The sequence below is a fragment of the Coregonus clupeaformis genome, chromosome 8 (genome assembly GCF_020615455.1).
Source record: "Coregonus clupeaformis isolate EN_2021a chromosome 8, ASM2061545v1, whole genome shotgun sequence".
In the NCBI taxonomy this organism is placed as follows: domain Eukaryota; kingdom Metazoa; phylum Chordata; class Actinopteri; order Salmoniformes; family Salmonidae; genus Coregonus; species Coregonus clupeaformis.
The window spans coordinates 50,907,513-50,927,147 of NC_059199.1; the positions used below are offsets into that span (position 1 = coordinate 50,907,513).

The 19,635-nt window shown below is 42.8% G+C and overlaps 1 protein-coding gene across 3 annotated transcripts in view; it reads left to right on the plus strand.

The window, feature by feature from the left end:
* LOC121571904 (PHD finger protein 14) overlaps nucleotides 1-19,635 on the plus strand; it is an 84,865-nt gene that overhangs the window by 48,812 nt on the left and 16,418 nt on the right. For 2 of the 3 annotated variants that reach the window (XM_041883690.2, XM_041883691.2), the window contains exon 19: nucleotides 6,455-6,572. In XM_041883690.2, coding sequence (XP_041739624.1) covers nucleotides 6,455-6,572 — 118 coding nt within the window. Of the gene's footprint in view, nucleotides 1-6,454; nucleotides 6,573-19,635 lie in introns of those variants that run through there. The other variant, XM_041883692.1, reaches the window with a different exon arrangement.

The following is a 19,635-nucleotide window of genomic DNA, read 5'->3' on the forward strand; positions in this document are numbered from 1 at the left end:
TTAGCAGTAGCATTTTTTGTCAAACTGGGTACATACAGTGCCTTCGGAAAGTATTCAGACCCCTTGAATATTTCCACATTTTGTTAGGTTACAGCTTTATTCTAAAATTGATTCAATTGTTTTTTTCCTCATCAATCTATACCCAATACCCCATAATGACAAAGCAAAAATAGGATTTTAGAAATGTTTGCTAATTTATTAAAAATAAACAACTATAACATTTACATAAGTTTTCAGACCCTTTACTCAGTACTTTGTTGAAGCACCTTTGGCAGCGATTATAGCCTCAAGTCTTCTTGGGTATGACGCTACAAGCTTGGCACACCTGTATTTGGGAAGTTTCTCCCATTCTTCTCTGCAGATCCTATCAAGCTCTGTAAGGTTGGATGAGGAGCGTCGCTGCTCAGCTATTTTCAGGTCTCTCCAGAGATGTTCGATCGGGTTAAAGTCTGAGCTCTGGCTGGGACACTCAAGGACATTCAGAGACTTGTCCCGAAGCCACTCCTGCGTTGTCTTGACTGTGTGCTTATGGTCGTTGTCCTCTTGTAAGGTGATCCTTCACCCCAGGGTCCTGAGCGCTCTGGAGCAGGTTTTCATAAAGGATCTCTCTGTACTTTGCTCCGTTCATCTTTCCCTAGATCCTGACTAGTCTCCCACTCCCTGCCGCTGAAAGACATGCCCACAGCATGATGCTGCCACCACCATGCTTCACCATAGGGATGGTGCCAGGTTTCCTCTAGAAGTGACGCTTGGCATTCAGGCCAAAGAGTTAAATATTGGTTTCATCAGACCAGAGAATCTTGTTTCTCATGGTCTGAGAGTCTTTAAGTGCCTTTTGGCAAACATCAAGCGGGCTGTCATGTGCCTTTTACTGAGGAGTGGCTTCTGTCTGGCCACTCTAACGTAGGCCTGATTGGTGGAGTGCTGCAGAGATGGTTGTCCTTCTGAAAAGTTATCCTATCTCCACAGAGGAACTCCAGAGCTCTGTCAGACTGACCATCGGGTTCTTGGTCACCTCCCTGACCAAGGCACATCTTCCCCTATTGCTCAGTTTGGCCGGGCGGCCAGCTCTTGGAAGAGTCTTGGTGGTTCCAAACTTCTTCCATTTAAGAATGATGGAGGCCACTGTGTTCTTGGGGACCTTCAATGCTGCAGAATTTTTTTGGTACCCTTCCCCAGATCTCTGCCTCGACACAATCCTGTCTCGGAGCTCTACGGACAATTCCTTCGACCTCATGGCTTGGTTTTTGCTCTAACATGCACTGTCAACTGTGGGAACTTATATAGACAAGTGTGTGCCATTCCAAATCATGTCCAATCTATTGAATTTACCACAGGTGGACTCCAATCAAGTTGTAGAAACATCTCAAGGATGATCAATGGAAACAGGAGGCACCTGAACTCAATTTTGAGTCTCATAGCAAAGGGTCTGAATCTTATGTAAATAAGGTATTTCTGTTTTTTGTATTTTTATACATTTGCAAAAATGTATAAAAACCTGTTTTCACTTTGTCATTATGGGGTATTGTGTGTAGATTGATGAGGAAAATGTTTTATTTCATCCATTTTAGAATAAGGCTGTAACATAACAAAATGTGGAGAAAGGGAAGGGGTCTGAATTCTTTCCGAATGCACTGTACACCATCCAAAGTGTAGTTAATAACTTCACCATGCTCAAAGGGATTTTCAACGTTTTTTTATGAATACTTTCCGAAGGCACTGTATGTACATCTATATTCATATTCAGATATTCACATCAAACTTCTCTATTGCCTTCTGGTCCGACTACATGAAACAGAAGCAATTTGTAGGAGAGGTGATTGATCACCCATAGATTTCACAATAAACCCCTGCTCAGTAAATTGACAGGGAGGTGTAACTGATAGATTAGGCTGGGAGGCTTAGCTTAGAACGATCCCCAGTGGTGTTTGATCCTGTGGGAATGGAAGTAGTCTTGTCTGTATGTGGAGAAGTGCTCTAGAAACACAGTGGCTCTGCTGTGGCGATATGTGTTCTTCTTACAACAACACTTACAACAGTCACCTACAGTCCTGTGTGACAGGGTCAAGGGGCGATGTCCATATGATGGGGATGCTTCCTCATTAGTGTGTGATGTAGACTAGGGCCTTTATTTATAATAGGTTGTTTAATTAGAATAGGGGTTCCTCGTAGTTGTTGCTGTGAAAAGGGCTCCTCTAACAGGAGGTGCTGGATTCAACCCTCCGCAACTTCACCTGTCGTCATCACAACTTCACTGGGACTTAAATACCAGTCTGGCTATGTTTTTCTCTCAGGACCTGAGTGCTGTTCTCTCTGGTTCTCTATGTTGTTGTGTTACAGTCTCTCTATCCTAAACTTAAAATACAATCATGTCTATTGGACTTTCACGTAGCCTAAATCATGCATAGATTTCCATGAGACATTTGCTCAGAAATTTGAGCTACAGGCATCGATCTTGGTCTTCATCCTATGTGTTTCTCCTTCTCCCTCCCTTCCTTCCTTCTCTCCCCCTCTCCTCCTCCCGTTATAGACATGGGGCGAGAGAACAGATTGACCTCCCTGGGCTGCAATCTGGTTGATCAGATTTCCATTGAAGAATCGGAATCTCCCACATTGATTAGGACATAATTAGTTAATCATGGACTGGAAGGAGAGGATGGAGGGAGGGAGAGAAGGGGGAGGGGAGAGTTGGACTGAAGGGCATTCAGGCTCAACCAATGGAATATCATAAATGCTAAATGTTTTAGTTTTAGTAGTCTCATTTCCAACACAGAAAGACTCCCTCAGGTACACACACATATACAGAACACACACACACACCTACTTTACAATCTTTACTGTATTTATTATATTCAGAATATTGATATGATGAATGATCAATTTCTTCCCACTACAGTACTGTGAGATATGGACTAATGACCAAAACCATTATCTAAAAACCATATTGATATGTGCGATAGTCAATATTCATATTTTGTTTTTTACTGGCTGTATTGTAAGATTGTGAAACCCTGTTGTCTAACCCAAGGACACCGTGGTAGTAACATTTAAGGATGGTTAACAGGCTTGTGTAATGATACAGCTATCTGGCTAGCCAAGCTATGCTCATAGTATGACACCTGTGTAAGGTCAAGGGAAGGAGTAATAACAGTGTGTTTTGATGTCATTAGCATCTGCTCCCTGACAACTACCTGCCCTGTCATCATCTGTCATTCTTAGTGTGTTTAGTTTAGTTTAGTTTATTAGGATCCCCATTAGCTACTGCATATGCAACAGCTACTCAGCAGCAGCTACAGTGAGGGAAAAAAGTATTTGATCCCCTGCTGATTTTGTACGTTTGCCCACTGACAAAGACATGATCAGTCTATAATTTTAATGGTAGGTTTATTTGAACAGCGAGAGACAGAATAACAACAACAAAATCCAGAAAAACGCATGTCAAAAATGTTATAAATTGATTTGCATTTTAATGAGGGAAATAAGTATTTCTGGAGATATTAGATCTGGAGACTGGCTAGGCCACTTCAGGACCTTGAAATGCTTCTTACGAAGCCACTCCTTCGTTGCCCGGGCGGTGTGTTTGGGATCATTGTCATGCTGAAAGAGCCAGCCACGTTTCATCTTCAATGCCCTTGCTGATGGAAGGAGGTTTTCACTCAAAATCTCACGATACATGGCCCCATTCATTCTTTCCTTTACACGGATCAGTCGTCCTGGTCCCTTTGCAGAAAAACAGCCCCAAAGCATGATGTTTCCACCCCCATGCTTCACAGTAGGTATGGTGTTCTTTGGATGCAACTCAGCATTCTTTGTCCTCCAAACACGACGAGTTGAGTTTTTACCAAAAAGTTCTATTTTGGTTTCATCTGACCATATGACATTCTCCCAATCCTCTTCTGGATCATCCAAATGCACTCTAGCAAACTTCAGACGGGCCTGGACATGTACTGGCTTAAGCAGGGGGACACGTCTGGCACTGCAGGATTTGAGTCCCTAGCGGCGTAGTGTGTTACTGATGGTAGGCTTTGTTACTTTGGTCCCAGCTCTCTGCAGGTCATTCACTAGGTCCCCCGTGTGGTTCTGGGATTTTTGCTCACCGTTCTTGTGATCATTTTGACCCCACGGGGTGAGATCTTGCGTGGAGCCCCAGATCGAGGGAGATTATCAGTGGTCTTGTATGTCTTCCATTTCCTAATAATTGCTCCCACAGTTGATTTCTTCAAACCAAGCTGCTTACCTATTGCAGATTCAGTCTTCCCAGCCCGGTGCAGGTCTACAATTTTGTTTCTGGTGTCCTTTGACAGCTCTTTGGTCTTGGCCTTAGTGGAGTTTGGAGTGTGACTGTTTGAGGTTGTGGACAGGTGTCTTTTATACTGATAACAAGTGGAGGACAGAGGAGCCTCTTAAAGAAGTTGTTACAGGTCTGTGAGAGCCAAAAATCTTGCTTGTTTGTAGGTGACCAAATACTTATTTTCCACCATAATTTGCAAATAAATTCATAAAAAATCCTACAATGTGATTTTCTGGAAAAGAAATTCTCAATTTGTCTGTCATAGTTGACGTGTACCTATGATTAAAATTACAGGCCTCTCTCATCTTTTTAAGTGGGAGAACTTGCACAATTGATGGCTGACTAAATACTTTTTTTCCCCACTGTAGGTCCACATAAAACATACAAATACATGACAAAGTACAGAACAGTTATAGACAAGAACAACATAAGATATTACATTAAAAATAAAAAGTGTAATAAGAGTTATATATAGGAAAGACACCAAGATACATATTCATATTCTTATATACAGTACAGTTAAATTAGATCTTTAGAAAGAGGAGAGGCGCTGTGATACAATATGTTTTTTATCTGTGTTTTAAAGCTAAATTGTTTTTTGCCTGAGTAAACTCTGGTGGCAGAGCATTCCACGATGACATGGCTCTATGAGCGACGCATTAAATCTGTTTTTGGTTTGGGTACAGTGAAGAAACCCATAGTGGCGTGTCTGGTGGGGTATGCATGTCTGTTTGAAGTGTATGCAAATAGATTATACAAGTGGTTAGGCATTTTCAACACACAAAGGTTTCTTAAAAAGACTTGAAGAGAAGTAGTCAATTTCTCCTCAACCATGAAAGACTACCATGCATGTTGTTCATGTTAGTTCTGTGTGTGCAGTTAAGGGCAAAGCTTGCTGCTTTGTTTTGAGCCAACTGCAGCTTTACTAGGTCTTTCTTTGTTCCACCTATTACTGGACAGTAATCAAGATGGGACAAGATCAAAGCATGAACAACTAGCAATGTTGATCTTTGTGTCAAAAATTCAGATTTATTTGTATTTAAAAAAAAAAGACATACCTCTTGGGGCCTCACGTCACTACAGACACAGGTTCAATCCCAGGCGGCGCACAATTGGACCAGCTTCGTCCGGGTTAGAGGAGGGTTTGGCCAGGGGGGCTTTACTTGGCTCATCGCACTCTAGTGACTCCTTGTGGCGGGCCGGGCGCCTGCAGGCTGACTTCGGTCGTCAGTTGAACAGTGTTTCCTCCGACACATTGGTGCAGCTGGCTTCCGGGTTAAGCGGGCGGGTGTTAAGAAGCGCGGTTTGGCGGGTCCTGTTTCGGAGGATGCATGACTCGACCTTCGCCTCTCCTGAGCCCGTTGGGGAGTTGCAGCGATGAGACAAGATCGTAATTGGATGGCAATTGGATATCACGAAATTGGGGAGAAAAAGGGGGTAAAAAATGTAATAAATAAATAAGACATACCTCTCCCCATCTTCACAACAACTTTGTCAATATGACTTGACCATGATAACTGACCATCCAATGTTACTCCTAGGAGCTCAGCTTCTTCAACTTGTTCAATGGTCACACCCTTCATGCACAACTCCAGTTGAGGTTTAAGAGAATGCTTTGAACTAAATACAATTATTTTGGTTTTCGATACGTTTAAGTCCAGTTTACTGTTAATTACCCATTCTGACACTGACTGTAACTCTTGCTAAGAGTCTCATTGAGCTCACTGGCTGATGTGTAGAGCAGTAGTTCCCAAATATTTTCAGTTACTGTACCACCAACTGAATTTTACCCCTGAACTACCCCCTCATATACATTTTACAGTCTTCTCAAGTACCCCCTGTGGATAGGCCAAGTACCTCCAGGGGTCCTAGTACCCCTGGTTGGGAACCACTGGGGTAGAGTGTGAAATCATCAGCGTACATAGTCATTTTAGCTTCTTGTAAGACAAGTGGCAAATCATTTGTAAAAATAGAGAAGATTAACGGCCCAAGGCAACTGCGCTGAGGGATACTGCACTGTACATATCTGATGTTAGAGAAGCTTCCATTGATGAATACTCAGTTATATTGGAACTCTGTGTGTGTGCGTGTTTGTGTTTGTACGTGCCTGCATGTGTGTTCCACTGTATGTAACACCTGCCCCACCTCTCCTCTCTCCTGTAGGTGTGATGAGTGTTGTCTGTGCTACCACTTTGGCTGTCTGGACCCTCCACTGAAGAAGTCTCCCAAGCAGACAGGATACGGCTGGATCTGCCAGGAGTGTGACACATCCTCCTCCAAGGTGTGTGTATGTATGTGTGTGTGTGTGTGTGTGTGTGTGCGTGGTTGGCATGAGTAGGCACACTGGGTGGTGGTGATGACATTTTTTGGCATCACATTATTGAAGCAGCAGTTAAACAGCTGAATATTAACCTACAACAATTCTTACAAGGAAATCTATAGTTATATGGGTATTAAGGATCAAAGGGAAAGAAGCGTGTTTGAAGTGGTAAGAGTCGAGCATGGACAACAGCCATGGCTTCGCTTAAATTTCCCGATCTGCTTCCTGGATCCATTCAGCACAGGGCTGGGCTATCTCTGTGAGCGACAGGGTGTAGTTAGTATGACATGACAGCTCCAGCATCTGCAGCAGAAGCACGCGTCTCTGTGTCTTTTTTACCTTGAAACCAAACCTGACAGCGAGCCAAAATGGCCGCCACCAATACCAGTCTCCTCATAGATACCTCCTGAAGAGGTACTGCTACATTTCCATCCATTTTCATTTGAAATGTCCCTAACTGAAAATGGCAAGTCCCACCAGAAGCGCTTTTTCATTTTTTCCTCCGTTTGCATTAGAAATAATGTTTTTTTTATTGAATTACATTGTAATCAAGGGTAGCGTGCAGCAGCTTGTGAACCTAATTAAGTTGATCAATGTAAAGCGCATTTCAATTTCTCCGGGAAAGGACATTCCTATTGGCTCTGTGTGCGTGGAAAATGTGGGTTAATTGATGTTGCAGAAGGAGGAAGAGAAACATAAAAGCCTGAGCCATACTGAAAACGCTGCATGCTGGGAATGATACAATAAATTACAGGCAAAATGTAAAGGTTAAAGCTCAGTTAAAATGTTAGATAGCGGACTGTAAATTGTTCTCGTAGCTGTGTAGTTCAATCAGAGTGCCATGCTGTTTCACGAAGAGATAATACACATTAATATAACCCAAATTATTTTTACAAAGCATGTAAGCATATATAGAAATGAAAAACATTTTCATACGTAGAGCTGAACTCTGATAATAAAGAGCCATGTTGAGAGCATTACAGACCATAATATACTGCCTGTGTCTACTGCACTGGTGTAAATAGGCCTAGTGTTAGTCAAAGGGGGTGAAGAAAGACTCTGAGCACTATCCTGCTGTTATTTTGTGTGGAGTGTGTTGGTCTGAACAGAGGCTTTAGGAGGGGACACACACTCACTGGAAGAAACACACACGAACACAATGGAAAGGAGCATTTAAGTGGTGAAAGCTGGAAAAGAAGGGAAAGGGATGGAAAGGGAAGGGGGGCACAAGTCTTTGCTTTTTAAATGTGCTGCTGCTGGCAGCCTGCTGAGAGAGAGAGAGCAAAGAGTCCCCCAGAGACCCCCAGGACCAGACCCAATCCTCTTTAATCACCCCCGTGCAACACACACACCAAACGCACATTGGAACAAACACACATAAACACATAAAAACAAACACATTGCAACAAACACACTGACGGAATGGAACAAACACACACAGACCTGCCCTCTTTCTCGTTACACACACGTTTCATCTCCCGGAGTATCTTGTCCCCTCATTCCCCATCCTCCCCCGTCCTCCACTTCCCTCCCTCCCACCTCTCTACATCACTGTATAAACCCTGGTGGTGGAGACTACCTCTGTGCCCCAAAGCAGACAACATGTCTGTAGTGACGGGAGGAGAGCTACGTGAGCAGGGTTGAGTAGTGGAGTTAGTAGAGGGTACTTTTACTCTGCTCCTCTTCAGCAGACAGTAGTGGAGTTAGTAGAGGGGACTTTTACTCTGCTCCTCTTCAGCAGACAGTAGTGGAGTTAGTAGAGGGGACTTTTACTCTGCTCCTCTTCAGCAGACAGCGTTGTCTCTCTAGATCTACAGCAGTTAACAAGTGTCTGTCTCCCTCAGTCCAACTGCTGAACTAGTCCACACTGACTTAGTTGACTTATTCCATTAGGTCCTAGTGGAGCAAAGGGCCTCTCTGTTGCTACAATACTACTGAGATAGCCTTTTATCTTAGCAATGTTGATGGATATATAATGTAATGTGGCTGTTTCTTGTTACTGAATAGATTTGAGCGGCAGGTAGCCTAGCGATTAAGACCGTTGGGCTAGTAACCGAAAGGACGCTGGTACGAATCCCTAAACGGACTAGGTGAAACATCTGTCTGTCCTTTTGAGCAAGGCACTTAACTCTAAATACTCCTTTAAGTCGCTCTGGATAAGAGCGTCTGATAAATGACTAAAATGTCAATGTTTATTTTTTTTCTAAAACCAAACTATATCGACTATAGCTGAAGAGTCAAACTTTTAGCAATTTCCATTTGTTTAATTGAGTATTAATGAGAATCCAAGTCTGAGCAACAGTGTACGGTAAGTGTTTGTCAAAACATCTCACAATCATTACATACAGTACCAGTCAAAAGTTTGGACACACCTACTCATTCAAGGGTTTTCCTTTATTTATACTATTTTCTACATTGTAGAACAATAGTGAAGACATCAACACTATGAAATAACACATATGGAATCATGTAGTAACCAAAAAAAGTGTTAAACAAATCAAAATATATTTTATATTTGAGATTCTTCAAATAGCCACCATTTGCCTTGATGACAGCTTTGCATACTCTAGGCATTCTCTCAACCAGCTTCATGAGGTAGTCACCTGGAATGCATTTACATTAGCAGGTGGAACAGCTCAAATAAGCAAAGAGAAACGACTGTCCATCATTACTTTAAGACATGAAGGTCAGTCAATAGGGAACATTTCAAGAACTTTGAAGGTTTCTTCAAGTGCAGTCGCAAAAACCATCAAGCGCTATGATGAAACTGGCTGTCATGAGGACCGCCACTGGAATGGAAGATCCAGAGTTATCTCTGCTGCAGAGGATAAGTTAATTAGAGTTACCAGCCTCAGAAATTGCAGCCCAAATAAATGCTTCACGGAGTTCAAGTCACAGACACATCTCAACATCAACTGTTCAGAGGGGACTGTGTGAATCAGGCCTTCATGGTCGAATTGCTGCAAAGAAACCACTACTAAGGACACCAATAAGAAGAAGAGACCTGCTTGGGCCAAGAAACACGAGCAATGGACATTAGACCGGTGGAAATTTCTCCTTTGGTCTGGAGTCCAAATTTGAGATTTTTGATTTTTTTTGGTTTGTGAGATGCGGTGTAGGTGAACGGATGATCTCCGCATGTCTAGTTCCCACCATAAAGCATGGAGGAGGAGGTGTTATGGTGTGGGGGTGCTTTGCTGGTGACACTGTCTGTGATTTATTTATAATTTATTCATAATTCAAGGCACACTTAACCAGCATGGCTACCACAGCATTCTGCAGCGATACGCCATCCCATCTGGTTTGGGCTTAGTGGGACTATAATTTGTTTTTTTAACAGGACAATGACCCAACACACCTCCAGGCTGTGTAAGGGCTATTTTACCAAGAAGGTGAGTGATGGAGTGCTGCATCAGATGACCTGGCCTCCACAATCCCCTGACCTCAACCCAATTGAGATGGTTTTGGATGAGTTGGACGGCAGAGTGAAGGAAAAGCAGCCAACAAGTGCTCAGCATATGTGGGAACTCCTTCAAGACTGTTGGAAAAGCATTTCAGGTGAAGCTGGATGAGAGAATGCCAATAGTGTGAAAAGCTGTCATCAAGGCAAAGGGTGGCTATTTGAAGAATCTCAAATATAAAATATACTTCTTTGGTTACTACATGATTCCATATGTGTTATTTCATAGTTTTGATGTCTTCACTATTATTCTACAATGTAGAAACTAGTAAAAATAATGAAAAACCCTTGAATGAGTAGGTGTGTCCAAACTTTTGACTGGTACTGTACATTCAGCTTGTTTGTACGAATGCCACAATTTCCTATTTTTGATAAATGTTTTCAGGTTTTAAGTCAGTAATGGGCGGAAGTGAGTGTATGAGATAATTGCCTCGACTTTGTATTCTGGGAGATGAGAGCAGTATTTAAGGAAAGTTATTCTATAATATGCAGCTTGTAAATGCCAAGCCACTGCTGCGTGCTGTGAATCGCTTGTGCCTGTGGGAAAGGAATGTTGCTTTAAATGCCAACTTTAAGTGCAGCTGAATCATACCTGACCAAATGTCTTGACTGTGATTTACCTGTGAGAGGAGAGGAGAGGAGCCAGTGGGGGTGGGTCAGTCGGTCACACACAGCTGGGACAGCCTGTTGGTCTGACAGTGGGGGAGGAAGACGGAGCTCTAGCTAGATGATCAGAACGTGCTGCAAAGTGGAATTTGACTCGTTATCTGTCCCGCCCTGATTGACTGGTAGCTGAGTGGAAGGAGCTTAATTAAGGAAGGAAGAATGCACCTGAAGGAGAGACAGTAGGTAGGTTGGGAGTAGGGACACAGGAGCCAGCCAGTGAGTCAAAGTAAATTGGATGTAAGTTGAGGTTACACAATATTTTAAGTTGATTAAGCTTGAAATAGTTGATGCAACTTTTTAACTTGTCTTTTTTTAGTTCAAACAACAAATATTTGTTTGACAGTGCATTGCACCCTGTTCATGTCTTCACTGTCTTTTGAATAAAGCACACAGATAAGCCTGTGAACTGTTAGCCTGATCCAAACATCCAAACATTGGGTTGAAGTAGTAGCAAGATTTCACTTGATGAGTTTGGTCCATGATATTGTGGACCCCACATGTAGTCATCCTCTTTAACTTCCATCCATCCTCTCTCTGTGTATCAGAGTGTTTGTCTCTCTTCATTAATACTGTAATGTCTCTGTTTGTATTATTACATGGTTTTGTATTATGAATTGTCTTTCCCCGCGTCTTGAAACTAGGAGTGGAGAAAAAAGAACAGTCTGTCAATTTACGGTTGTGTGTAGGAATGTGCTCGTTGGTGTCAGCAGTCGCACACATTTATGTGTGTGTGTGTGATTGTGTGTGTGAGCGTGCGTGCGTGTTGCTAGGCCAGGGCAATAAAATTATTTATTAGACAGCCAGGAGTTCATTACGGAGGCTCTGTTTCTCCCTGCCTGCCTGGCTTAGATAAACCTGTGGCCTGACCAAGGCCACATCCCTAAATCCCTGCCTCCCCCTGTCACCCCAGGTACTGGCCCAATAGATCCCATTAATAAACTGACAGTCATCCGTCATATACGGATGGCCTTTAATTCCAGAGCCCGTTACTTGGCCGCCGTGGTGCCGAGAGGGGCTTGTTTAAAGCTTTATTTTACACTCTGCATCGTGTCCGTGGCTGCAGCTCTACCCGCCTGCCTGCCTGCTCTCTCGTTAGACACTTCTGTAATGTATCGGGCCTGGAGATGTGGAGAGGAGAGGGGGTTGTGGGCTTTGAAATGCCAGCAGCTTTAAGTTGCCCAGGCAGCAGTTAAAGCAGTTTAAATGCTTTGCAGCGGATGGAGGGTGGGTTAGTGTGTGGGCAGAGCTTCTTTAGATACACTTTAGACTTTTCTTGTCATCAAAAGACTTCAAACTCTTGCAATTACTGTCCGTGAAAGAGTTATGTTGTTTTTTCTTCCGTTCTTTCAAGGCCAAGAAACGACCAAGTGCAAAAAGGCACTTTTTTTGTGAAGTTCCTAGTTCCTAGCGTGATTTTGAAGTTTAACACTACTTGTGTGTTTAAGAAATCAACGTTGGTGGTTTCGTGTGTGTGCGTTACTGTGTTTGCGTTTCATTGGATGATATGAGCAGTTATATGATCGGGCCTAGTCTAGTGTTTTGACGTTGTTTACCGGGGTTGCAGTTAATGTGCTTTTCGATGCAGTTTATTAGTCAATCAAAATGCCACCCTATTCTCTATGCGTGCCCTGGTCCAAAAATAGTGAACTATTAGAATAGGGTACCATTTGGGACCCACCCTAAGTGTTTTGTAATTGTTTACAGGGTTGCAGTTAATATGCGTTTGGGTGTTGTTTTGATGTTCTACCCAATTCGGAGGATGATTACCTTTTACACACAGACCCATCAATCAGGAGGCTTCACAGCTTGACCTGTGAAAGTAGCTAATTAAGTTAGCCTAATTAACTTAATGAGGTGTCACAAACTGAAGGAAAGATGGGGATCATTACTCATGGGAGGGAATGACGTCTGATATGAGAGATGGGAGGAGATGGAGGGACAATTTTTCACCAACTAACATCAGATCAGGTTTTATATCCCCCCCAAAAAAAAAATCTGTTAGTGTTCTATTGATCTTTCTATTGAGAATCCTTTCTCCCTCAGTTTGAATGTCAATCTATTACCTTGGTCTAGCACAGGTGAAAACCAGAAGCCCCTATACTAGTGCATGATCCCTACACTATTCTCTCTTTTCCCTCTGTAAGGGCATCTGCATGCCTTAAATACTGACCAGATCAATCAGCCTCAACAAGCCACTCGTTCTCAATCCAGCCAAGTGGCTAAAGCATGATAATCAGCCCAGGTTTAACCAAAGTTGATATGATTTAAAGGTGAGAGGGGACGGTTAAACTCGACCGTGGGACCTGCAGTAGCAATGGTCTGCGGCCCAGTGGTGGCCGGGTAGGCTGGGATAGAAGCTGAACTGAAGACGGAGAGAAAATCAATGATCAGAAGTCACCTCCATCACTTTAACTAGCCCGCCGCCCACGGGCCCCCGGCCGCCCCTCTCAGGGGCCAATTTGCAGAGAGTAAACAGCGTTGTGTGATCTGTGATTGCTGTTCTGCTGGGGTCCCCATTGACCACCTCTATAGGACCATTACTCAGGAGCCAAGTTTAATAACCCTGTTACATGGTGGCCACTTCACTACAGGGACCTCCTACAGTACAGTACATGCTGGATGGCCATGAAGTAATAGACTCTCAGACGCCACCACTATCTGATATGTGCTGAGACGGCATAATAACCCTGTTGCATGGTGGCCACTTCACTAGGACCCCCTACTGTAGGCTAGGTTACATGTCTAACACACTCAGACTAGAGCAGACCATGAAGATGGGAAGAAAGTGGGACTATGCCACCACTCCCTGAGATGTTCTGAGACTACATAATAACCGTGTTGCGTGGTGGCCACTCAGCCCCCAGGACCACCTCCACTACATACTGGATGTATACTCAGCCCCCAGGACCACCTCCACTACATACTGGATGTATACTCAGCCCCCAGGACCACCTCCACTACATACTGGATGTATACTCAGCTCCCAGGACCACCTCCACTACTTACTGCATGTATACTCCGCTCCCAGGACCACCTCCACTACATACTGGATGTATACTCTCTGTAATACAGACTGTGGGAGCAGCAGACACTCAGACACAGAAGATTGGACATGCCACCACTCTCTGAGACCTGCTGATACAGCGTCTAACCTCTTTGCAATGCTGTTTTATTAGAACAAAATGTTGTTTAGTTATTCTTTTGATAATGGCCTTTTTCAAAATTGGCTAGATTTATATGCAAGTGAAAATCAAACACAACTCAACTGCTGAACAATTTTGTGGCTAAAACATTTGACCAGGCTACGCAAAGGTAAAGTAGGAGCAAACATTGTATGGGCACTCCAGATGACAGGAAGACTGCGGGAAAGTAGCTAGCCCCTCTCTCTCTCTCCCTCCCTCCCTAGCATCTCTCTCTCCCTCTCTCTCTCGCTCCCTCTTCAGCATATGTACCTCTCCAGACAGACAATGCATTATTAATAAAGCTACCTTATCAGCAATGTAAAGGTGACATTGAGTATGGAGGGAGTTTTCTCTCTATGCACTCACACATGGCTCCAGCTAATTGAGATGTTGGTGCAACTAAGGTCCTTTGGCCAGGGCTAACTGAGAGAGAGAGAGAGAGAGAGAGAGAGAGAGAGAGAGAGAGAGAGAGAGAACTCATGTTTATAATATAATAGTCTTCATAGAGAGAGAAACTGTACCTTCCTGTTTATATTATAATTGTGACGTGACTTTCATTATTGTGATGACTATTATTTAATGAATAATTACCTACTATGTTTAATTGTTACTAGATGAAATTAATCATGTTACAATTAACTCATTAGGAATTTGGGGCACCTCGAGAAAAGTTGTTAAAACAAGTTACCATTTCCCGAATTAACTCTAAAGATATCTAGATATCTCTTATCATTTAACAGTAATTTATTAATCATTTACCTCATATCAGTCTCATTCTGAAAGTCGTAGGCTCTTTAAGTCTGCACGAACCCGGGTCTTACTGATCATTCCGTACAACACAAATTGATTTAATTATTTATTTACTAACTAATTAAAAATGATAACACAAGATACAAACACGTACACGGTATAGGTAGGGATTAGAAACTTAATACAATGAAAACAGGTCCCTAGGTGGACTAACACAATATGACACTTGTTACAAAAGATGGCGAGTTAGAGAGAGAGAAAACACTTGGATACACATGGACCTATGCTCACAGTAATCCTAATACTTTCCCCCGAACTGCTGCCCGTTTGGGAGGAAAAGCAAAGCATGTATTTACGTGTTGGAGGTCTTCGTCGTGTATCTCTGTTGGACCCAGGCCTTCGTGGGAAGGGGTGGATTGTGCCTTCTCTTTCGGATGGCCTTTTAGATGTAAGGCTCAGATTGTCCACAAGAGGTCACAATGTCCTTCCTCTTAGTTGTCTGTTTACTTTCCCACGTTCTGGAAGTGGTCTTCTGAGGACGGCTAATCAGCCGTGTCGATGATCCCCTGTGGGGTGATGAGAGCAGTGTAGTAGACGATGGCTTGAAGAGAGTAACATGATGGTCCCACTTAAATTCACCTTCTTAGTTACAGTACTTAGAACAGCTACTCAGCCGTAACATTGATTGTTAGTGGAGGCAACTTTGTCGTCTTCACCTCATGTTGATTTTTAGGGTCGGGACCAAAATGGACAAAAGCTGCAGCTTGAGGTCCGTCTAGTCTGATCTGATCATTCTTATCTCAATCTTTTATGCACTCTGGTAAAGAGGGATGTTTCCGTCATACTGACACGCTCTCTGAGCTTCCTCGGGCGTGGCTAGTTACGAGGCAAAAGTATTATCATCACTATGATTTTGTTAGAAAGCTAAAATCACATTCCTATCTTCACGAAAACATTGTCTTCCTCCTTGATATTTTCTACCCAAGGTAAAGGATGTAAGCCTGATATCCACAGTGTAAAAGCTCTTCAAGTCACAATGTTTTCCTTATAACGCCTTTATACCATTTTTAATGACATCTCAAAATAGACATTAATTTTCCATATTCCATTTCTCATCATTCCCAACGTTTGGATGTTGAAATATATTGTCCCAATGTTCATTGTTGGATGTTTAAGTTTTTGGGCGGCAAAAAGTATCTGAAACAAAGGCATCCCTTTCACCATACTAGTGCCAGAGATAGATTCTCCTCTCTAATTTATGGCAGTATTAAGGTGTCAAGACCGGCACAGCCCCCTGTGGGTAGGAGGGTGTGGTTGTTGTCGGCCATTTGCCAAGCAGATGTGAGGCCTTTGATCCTCACCCAGGGAGAGTCATGACAATAGTCTAAAGAGGTAGAGAGAGACTATACTATCCTGTTGATAATATAATAGTTTTCATAGAGAGAGAGAACGACTATACTCTCCTGTTGATAATATAATAGTCTTCATAGAGAGTATAGAGCAGACCTAACACACACTATTAAATTAGTCAAAACAGGAACATTGTACATCTGGCTAGAAATTAATAAGGACATTATCTCAACAGTGAAAAGTGTCCTTGTGTGCTACCTACGGTTGAAATCGGAAGTTTACATACACCTTAGCCAAATACATTTAAACTCAGTTTTTCACAATTCCTGACATTTAATCCTAGTAAAAATTCCCTGTCTTAGGTCAGTTAGGATCACCACTTTATTTTAAGAATGTGAAATGTCAGAATAATAGTAGAGAGAATGATTTATTTCAGCTTTTATTTATTTAATCACATTCCCAGTGGGTCAGAAGTTTACATACACTCAATTATTATTTGGTAGCATTGCCTTTAAATTGTTTAACTTGGGTCAAACATTTCGGGTAGCCTTCCACAAGCTTCCCACAATAAGTTGGGAGAATTTTGGCCCATTCCTCCTGACAGAGCTGGTGTAACTGAGTCAGGATTGTATGCCTCCTTGCTCGCACATACTTTTTCAGTTCTGCCCACATATTTTCTATAGGATTGAGGTCAGGGCTTTGTGATGGCCACTCCAATACCTTGACTTTGTTGTCCTTAAGCCATTTTGCAACAACTTTGGAAGTAGGCTTGGGGTCATTGTCCATTTGGAAGACCCATTTGCGACCAAGCTTTAACTTCCTGACTGATGTCTTGAGATGTTGCTTCAATATATCCACATAATTTTCCTTCCTAATGATGCCATCTATTTTGTGAAGTGCACCAGTCCTGCAGCAAAGCACCCCCACAGCATGATGCTGCCACCCCCGTGCTTCATGGTTGGGATGGTGTTCTTCGGCTGGCAAGCACCCCCTTTTTCCTCCAAATATAACGATGGTCATTATGGCCAAACAGTTCTATTTTTGTTTCATCAGACCAGAGGACATTTCTCCAAAAAGTACGATCTTTGTCCCCATGTGCAGTTGCAAACAGTAGTCTGGCTTTTTTATGGCGGTTTTGGAGCAGTGGCTTCTTCCTTGCTGAGCGGCCTTTCAGGTTATGTCGATATAGGACTCGTTTTACTGTGGATATAGATACTTTTGTACCTGTTTCCTCCAGCATCTTCACAAGGTCCTATGCTGTTATTCTGGGAATGATTTGCACTTTTCGCACCAAAGTACGTTCATCTCTAGGAGACAGAACGCGTCTCCTTCCTGAGCGGTATGACGGCTGCGTGGTCCCATGGTGTTTATACTTGTGTACTATTGTTTGTACAGATGAATGTGGTACCTTCAGGCGTTTGGAAATTGCTCCGAAGGATGAACCAGACTTGTGGAGGTCTAAAAATAAAATTCTGAGGTCTCGGCTGATTTCTTTTGATTTTCCCATGATGTCAAGCAAAGAGGCACTGAGTTTGAAGGTAGGCCTTGAAGTACATCCACAGGTACACCTCCAATTGACTCAAATTATGTCAATTAGCCTATCAGAAGCTTCTAAAGCCATGACATAATTTTCTGGAATTTTCCAAGCTGTTTAAAGGCACAGTCAACTTAGTGTATGTACATTTCTGACCCACTGGAATTGTGATACAGTGAATTATAAATGAAATAATCTGTCTGTAAACAATTGTTGGAAAAATTACTTGTGTCATGCACAAAGTAGATGTCCTAACCGATTTGCCAAAACTATAGTTTGTTAACAAGAAATTTGTGTAGTGGTTGAAAAAACGAGTTTTAGTGACTCCAACCTAAGTGTATGTATACTTCCGACTTCAACTGTATATCCCCCCAATAGAATCCCCATACTTTAACGATGACAGCTTCTCCATTCTAGAGAGGGAGATCAACCATTTCCAGGCACAGGGACATGTACTAGTCCGTGGCGACCTAAATGCCAGAACTGGACAAGAACCTGACACTCTTAGAACACAGGGGGACAAACACCTACCCGGAGGTGACAGCATTCCCTCCCAAATATGCCCCCCTAGACACAACTATGACAAAACAACCAACAAAAACGGGTCACAACTCCTGCAGCTCTGTCGCACGCTGGGTCTGTACATAGTCAATGGTAGGCTTCGAGGGGACTCCTATGGTAGGTACACCTACAGCTCATCCCTTGGCAGTAGTACTGTAGATTACTTTATCGCTGACCTCAACCCCGAGAGTGAGCTTTCACAGTCAGCCCACTAACACCCATATCAGATCACAGCAAAATCACAGTCTACTTGAACAGAGCAATACTCAATCATGAGGCATCAAAGCCAAAGGAATTGCATAATATTAAGAAATGCTATAGATGGAAGGAAAGTAGTGTATAAATCTACCAAAAAACTATTAGGCAACAACAAATTCAAACCTTTTTAGATCCTGGACAAAACGTTACACTGTAATAGTGAAGGTGTAATCTTGGCAGTAGAAAACATAAACAGTATATTTGACCTTTCAGCTTCCCTATCAAATCTAAAAATGTCAAGCAGACAACCTAAGAAAATTAAGAATGCTAAAACCTAAGAAAGAAATTGAGAAAGCTATCCAACCAAAAACATAGAGACCCAGAAACCCTGAACCTACACCATCACTATGGTGACTCACTAAAACAATACATAAATACACCATGGAAAAAGGAGGACAGCACGTCAGAAATCAGCTCAATGTAATTCAAGAATCCATAGAATCTAACCACTTCTAGGAAACTTGGGACAATAAACAAACAACAACAGAAAGAGTGATTTTTCCAAAACGGATATGTATGGATAAACCACTTCTCGAGGGCCTCCAGAGGGGCGCAGCTGTCTAAGGCGTCACAGTGCTAGAGGCGTCACTACAGATCCGGATTCGATCCCGGGCTGTGTCGCAGCCGACCGCGACCGGGAGACCCATGAGGCGGCGCACAATTGGCCCAGCGTCGTCTGGGTTAGGGGAGGATTTGGCCGGCTGGGATGTCCTTGTCCCATTGCGCTCTAGCGACTCCTTGTGGCAGCCGGGCACATGCACGCTGACTTCGGTCGCCAGCTATACAGTGTTTCCTCCGACACATTGGTGCGGCTGGCTTCCGGGTTAAGCGAGCAGTATGTCAAGAAGCAGTGCGGCTTGGCGGGGTCGTGTTTCGGAGGACTCATGGCTCTCGACCTTCGCCTCTCCCGAGTCTGTACGGGAGTTGCAGCGATGGGACAAGACTGTAACTACAAATTGGATATCACAAAATTAAGGAGAAAAAGGGGTAGAAAGTACCACAAAAAAACAATAACTTATCCAATCTTTTTGGCTCTATAACAAAGAACAAACAGCAAAAACATATATGTGATCAAATGCAAATCTTAGAATCAGCTATTAAAGACTACCAGAATCCACTGGATTCTCCAATTACATTGAATGAACTACAGGACAAAATACAAACCCTCCAACCCAAAAAGGCCTGTGGTGTTGATGGTATCCTAAATGAAATGATAAAATATACAGACCACAAATTCCAAGTGGCTATACTTAAACTCTTTAA